The sequence below is a fragment of the Bos indicus genome, chromosome 18 (genome assembly GCF_029378745.1).
Source record: "Bos indicus isolate NIAB-ARS_2022 breed Sahiwal x Tharparkar chromosome 18, NIAB-ARS_B.indTharparkar_mat_pri_1.0, whole genome shotgun sequence".
NCBI lineage: Eukaryota > Metazoa > Chordata > Mammalia > Artiodactyla > Bovidae > Bos > Bos indicus.
The window spans coordinates 14,742,559-14,748,558 of NC_091777.1; the positions used below are offsets into that span (position 1 = coordinate 14,742,559).

The window sequence follows — 6,000 nt, forward strand, 5'->3', positions numbered from 1 at the left end:
CACTGTTGCCCAGTGGTCATGTGAGCAGTTTCCTGCCAGGACCAACTGATCTGGCAGGTGTCCAGGGCTCCTTCCACTGTAATGGGCCCCCACTCCCATCTGGCCCTTCATCCATCCTGTAGGGTCAGTAGAGCCGGGTCCAAGCCTGCCTCTGCTCTTGCCTGCTGTGTGCCCCTCGGAACCTTGGTATCTTCTTCTGAGATGGCAGTCACAACCTCACATGGGGCTCGGCAGCCCTGAGCCGATATCCTGACACAGGAGCCCCCAGCACCATGTGGTCAACAAGCAGTGGAGATGGGCCTGGGGAAGGGAAGGAAGCCTTGCAGGATGTGAGCAGAGCAGGGACAGGACAGCCGTCCCACGTGAGGCAACGGTACACGAGTCAAAGGACAAATCGCTTGCAGTACTTTGCACAGAGATGCAGATGGACGGTCACTGTGGGGCTCGGTTCTCAGTCCCACACTACAGAGAGGGGCTGTGGACTTTGCCGTCCGCCCAGGCACATGCCAATCCCAGACGCCCTGGGCCCTCCCAGTATGAACTCCCCAGTATCCATAGCTGACTGTCTCCTGACAGCCCTGAAAGCGTGGCCAAGGGCCTCGGCTGATCGGAAAGTGGGGTGGCAGGCGGGCAGTGGGGCAGAGAACACACTGGATTCTGATAACCTGGCTCCCCTCTTGCAGGGTGCAGCCCTTGAGGCTCCGTGACCCCCATGGCAGCTGGAGGCCATGAGCCCAAGCCCTGGGCCTGGCTGTGCCGGAGGCAGCTGTGCAGGCCATGGGCTCCTTTGCCCCAATCCTGCCACCTGGAACACAGACAGGATGGTTGGAGCTCGGTCATCTGGAATGGGGTGGCCCTAGATTCCAAAACCGCTTTTTAGAAGAGGAGGAGAGGCCGCATTAAGATGGGGGCAGAGATGGGAGGGATGCAGCCACAAGCCAAGGATGCCTGGAGCCCCCAGGAGCTGGAAGAGGCAGGTGGGACCCTTCCTCGGAGCCTCTGCAGGGAGCCTGGCCCTGCGACCCTCCTGATTTCAGACTCTGGCCTCCAGAATCAGAAGGAGATTTCTGTTGTAATTCACCCATTTGTGGTGATTTGTTACACCCTTCCCAGGAAATTAATACAGCAGGGATCGGCATTCCAGACAAAGAATGTTTGTGGCTGGAGTGGGGAGGGGGTGGGGGGGTGGGGACAGGAGGACGGGGACAGGGGAGGGAGGACAAGGCCACTTGGTAACAGTGGTGACCTCTGAACCCCACCCCTGTGGCCAGGTGACCCAAGGTTCGCAAGATGGCGCCCTCCACGAAGCTGTCTCGCTTGGACCCTCCAGTGATGGGACACTCCCTGTCTCCCTGTCACTCCCCTGTCCCTCTCAGGTGACACTGAACAGGCCTGACTCAGTTTCCCCTTCAGGCACTGCCCCTGAGCCTCCTTTGCCCGAGGCACCCCTGCCAATGTGCTGGCTCCACCTCTTGTTTGTGGGGTTCAGCTCCTAGCACACACGACTGGCACTTTATTTTTGCCCACACCTTGTGGCATGCGAGGTCGTAGCCCCCACAGTGGAATATAGAGTCTTACCACTGGGCTGCCAGGGAAGCTGGGCACCTAATAAGCCTGAGTACAGTGAACACCCTCTAACCAGCACTGTTCCTTTCTGTCTGCTGCCGCGGCTGCACACCCCTCGGGGATGCACCAGCAGGGGTGGGTCTGTCCACGGGTCTGTAGTCCCCCCACCCTCAGCACTGCCCCCGCTTCCTACCAGCAGGAGGGCAGCGCAGGGTTCACACACGTTCTCAGACAGACAGACTCAACTTTACAAGATACTACTTACTATTCTTTTAGTGGTTTAGGTGCTACTTGACGTTTGGAATCTCAAAGCTTTTCACAGACTCTTGGGAAGGCTGCAGGACAGACCCACTGACCCAAGGCCTGTCCTGGACCCCCCGGCTCCCATGGACTCCAGCACAGCCCCACCTGCCACTTCCCATGGTGGAGATGTCTGGCACCTGGGGACCCTCTGCCCCTTTGCGGGGGCATGGGGAGCTGGACGTCTCCCCACGTGTCTGTGTCTGTCCCACGGAGCCAGGTGATTTAGAGAAGATGGGCCATAAGTTCCTAAAAGCCGCAGTCCCAGGACGGGGACCCCGTGCCCAGGCAAGCCCCCAGCTTGATGCATGAGTGAAATGCCCACTGCTTTCCCTCCTGTCCGTGAAGCGCCCCAGGAAGCTCCAGAGGCCCGCAGCCCAACCCCTGGAGTGACATTGTGAGCGCCTCAGGTGCATCACGTTTCCCGGCCTCAGACCCCTTCCACGCGGACATGCCACCATCCATCTGAACACGGCCACGGCTGGCAGCTCACACACCCTCACCCGCTACCCCCTGCCCACCCCTGGCCTTGAGAAGCAGCTTCTTGACCCTTTCATGGAGCCGAAGGATGGGGCCTGACACACAAGGAACCTGAGGCCCAGGTGAAGAGGGACTGGTCCCAGGTGAGGAGCAATGAGTGGTCCCAGGACAGTGGGGTTCAGGCAGGGCCACCCTGGGGAAGAAGGAACAGCTGTGTGGTCGCAGCTAGAGCTGGACGGGACCAGAGACTGTGGTCAGCCCGAGCGCAGGGCAGCCATATCCCAGGCCAGTGACTGGAGCCTCCCTGGCAACGTCTTAGAATCATCAGCAGCACGCTAGTGACTGTGGAGAGGAAGGCTTTGCACACCCTGGGGCCCCAGTCCTGGATGTGCTGAGTGCCAGGTGGAGCTGGCCCTCGGGTCCCTGGCTGGGGCAGGTGGGAACCCGCTTAGGGCAGGTGGTCCCTCTGCAGGGGAGATGGGCTGTCTGGGGTTGGGGTGCTGGGGTGACTCAGGCCTGCTTGCACTCTGCAGGCTACTGCAATGAGACTTGCGGATCTGTGTTCCTAATCCATGGCCACGTGGCTATGGCTGGTGAGCGGGGCCTCCTGTGTGCAGTTCTGTGGGCCCCTGAGTCCCGGGAGAGCCGGGCAGGTGATCCTGCAGCTTGGGCCCACAGCCTCCTGCACCCCCTAGTCAGCAGCCCCTGGAGGTCTTCCCTGTGCGACCACCTCTCCCTGGCACTGGCTCCACTGGTGGGAGCCCTGGAGGGTTACTCCTCATTGAGGGCGGAGCAGGTCCTGGACCACCACTCGCTCCTGGGGCCCTGGACCAGCCCCTCTCCATCTGGCCTCAGTTTCCTCCTCTGACCTCCAAGTCTTAGGGGTCCCCAGCGCTCTGCACACCACCTTTCTCGCCGACTCCTGGGGCCCTGCTCACTGAGCAGCCTCCACCTCCAGCGTCTGCCTCTGGGTGGGGCCCACGGGTGGGGCCCACCCGTAGGCCTGGCACCTGCTGGCCCTCCCCGGCCACCTGCCCCAGCTGCACAGGTCTGTGCCTGGTGGGAGGCTGTGCTGATGTTGGACATGAGTCAACAGGCCGGGAAGCACAGCAAGGAGATGTCACTGCCTCATGCCACCTGCTCAGCGCCGCTTCCGCCCCAAACCGGTTCCATCCCCTTACCTGGACCGCCCTTCCTGGGACCCCGGGGCGTTGAACAGCTGGTGGATGCTGAGGGCCCACTGTCCAGCACGGGGGACGCCCGGGACATGGAGCCAGAGGGTGGGTTCAGGAATCTGAATCCTGCTGAGGTGGGAGGTGGGCAGCCCTGTGGTGGGCAGCAGCGTGGAGCCTGGTGAGCCGCACACTAAGTGCCCTTCTCAACCTCGTGGGCCCTCGAGGGAAAGACACAGGCCTCAGCCAGCCTAGGCTCCTCTGAACTAGAGGTCTCCGTCCCCCAGACTGCTTCAGGCCTTCTTGCAGCTGCCTGGGGAAGGGGCGGGCAGCCGCAGGGGCTCATGTGATGCGGGGCGGGCCTGGGGAGGCGCCGGTGGGGGAGGTCGCCTGCAGCCTGCGGCGAGGCAGCCAGCTGTGTCACCGTGATAGTGCGGCCGGCCGGGGAGCAGCCGTGCAGCTGTGCCCACTGCTTCCTCAACAGGAACCATCTGGGCCCGGCCCTGCCCGGCCTCCCCTCACGGCAATTCCGTTCTGACTTCCCAACAACTTCCTCCTCCAGCCCAGCCGGTGACACTCCACCCACCCTGAGCCTGGCCCACTGGGCGTGCTTCCTTGACCTGGGGTGGTGCAGGGGGGACGTGAGGGCACAGATCAACAACAGAGGGACAATGTCCACCCTGGCCAAGCCTCCCAGCCCAGTTGCGCCTGCCTATCTCCTCTCTGTCCTGGCTCATCCTGCAGCCTGGGGTGGTCCGGGGGTCTCCACCCTCTCCTGACCTCAGCCAGACTTCTCCCAAGGCCCTCCTCCCAGGGCCAGCTGTTCTTGGGCCTCACTCGTAACCTTGAACCTGACTTCTGGGTCAGCCCTGGTCTGATCCTGGTCCTGCCACTCTGGCCAGCCCCTGTACTCAGGCTTTCCCCTGCAGCCTGGAGGTCCTGGCCCCCAACCATCCTGAAAAGTGCTGCCCACTGGGCTGGACAAGGAAACCCCCTCTCTGAGCTTGTCCTCCTGGCTGGGGTCTCCTTGGAGATCCTCACCCCATTTCCTGATGGACACCTTGGGGAACAGTCAATTCAGACTCACAGGTGGAATTTGCTGAGCTTGAGGCTGCTCCCTAGTCTGAGGGATGACAGAAAGCATGCCAGGGCCCTCGGTCACCTCTCAGACTAGACACGGGCGTCCGAGACCCCTCACCCAGCACAGAGGAGGTGAGGCTGTGCACAGGCACACAGTCACTTGGTGAAGGTGGTGACCACCATGGGAAGACCCCTTGAAGGAGACAGCGTGCCCCTTGCCCTCCACTGGCCTGTCAATCAGGCCCTGGGGACCCAAACTTGGTGTAGGCTCAGGGCCTCAGACTGGCCAGAGGTGTGCAGCCTGCAGCCCCAGAGCTCATAAATTTTGACAAGCTGAATTGAATTTCTAGGTAATTCCTGCCCGTGGGGAGCAGTCCCAGCAGTGCAGAGGGCGCAGGGCACCCAGGGAGAACCCCGTCCATGCCCCTGCCTCTGTCTTTCCCCAGAGGCACTGCCTCCACAGGTGGGCATCCTTCTAGAGCCTGTGCAGCACAGACCCTGTCTGTTCCTGGAAGGGGCCGCCACGTGCACGTCCCCTGCGGGCCGGGCTGCCCTGAGTCCCCAGGGTTCAGATGGAGAGGACGGTCACGGGAGCCAGGGCCCAGTCCCCGGTGTCTCTGCTCTCCTCACGGCCCCTCCTGGTCTGCCCTGCTCCAGGTTAGGGTGGGATCCAGGGTCACACTGGCCACCAGCTCCCCCACCCCCCAACCCAGTTTCCTCGGTGTGTGTGATGCCCTGATCACCGTGGTCCCAGCTCCCAGGCCGCTCAGGGTGGAGACTATGGAAGATGTCGGGCACGGCCTGCATCAGGGTCCGTGGGGCAGCTGTGACCCCCACTGCTACTGGAGCCCTGGGTCACCCCATTTTCCAGGCTGCAGATGGGACCTCTCTAAGCTGGGGAGTGAAAGGGTCTTAGGGAGGCGCAGGCCCCTCCCCTGTGAAGGCAGTCCCCACCCTGGCTCTGGGCAGATGTTCAGAGCACCTTGCACCTGCGGGGCACCCCAGATGGGACACTTCCACTTTCGTGAGAGGCCTCTCATCCTGCCTGGTTTTCTGATCAGCGGGGCTGACAGAGGTTGAGTTGAAATAGAAGAAAGTTGTCCACGAATGGGGAGCGGGTGCCACACTGCTCTTGGTGGCCATCTCTGGAGTGTTTGCCTGCTCCCCACTCCCCCCGGGCCGGGCAGTTGGGGCTTGTGGGGAAGCAGACGTTGGTTGTGGCTTTCGGAGCTGGGAGGCCCAGGAGATAAGGCGCCCAGGAGGAAGCGGCTGCAGTAGGAGGGGTGGGGCCGCTCTCTCCAGAGGCCACGGCTGCCAGCACCCCGTGTGGCGGGGAGGGGGCGAGGGGCCTTTTCTCCCACGGGAGGCAGACATTCAACCAATAAGCCCCTAAGAGATGTGG

At 62.4% G+C, this 6,000-nt stretch overlaps 1 protein-coding gene across 2 annotated transcripts in view; it reads right to left on the reverse strand.

Moving 5' to 3' along the window:
- Nucleotides 1–3,812, reverse strand: part of CBFA2T3 (CBFA2/RUNX1 partner transcriptional co-repressor 3) — an 81,431-nt gene extending 77,619 nt beyond the window's left edge. For both annotated transcript variants that reach the window (XM_019979318.2, XM_019979317.2), the window contains exon 1: nucleotides 3,528–3,812. In XM_019979318.2, the coding sequence (XP_019834877.2) occupies nucleotides 3,528–3,615 (88 nt within the window). In that variant the 5' untranslated portion in view covers nucleotides 3,616–3,812. The remainder of the gene's footprint in view (nucleotides 1–3,527) is intronic.
- Nucleotides 3,813–6,000: the final 2,188 nt, after the last annotated feature.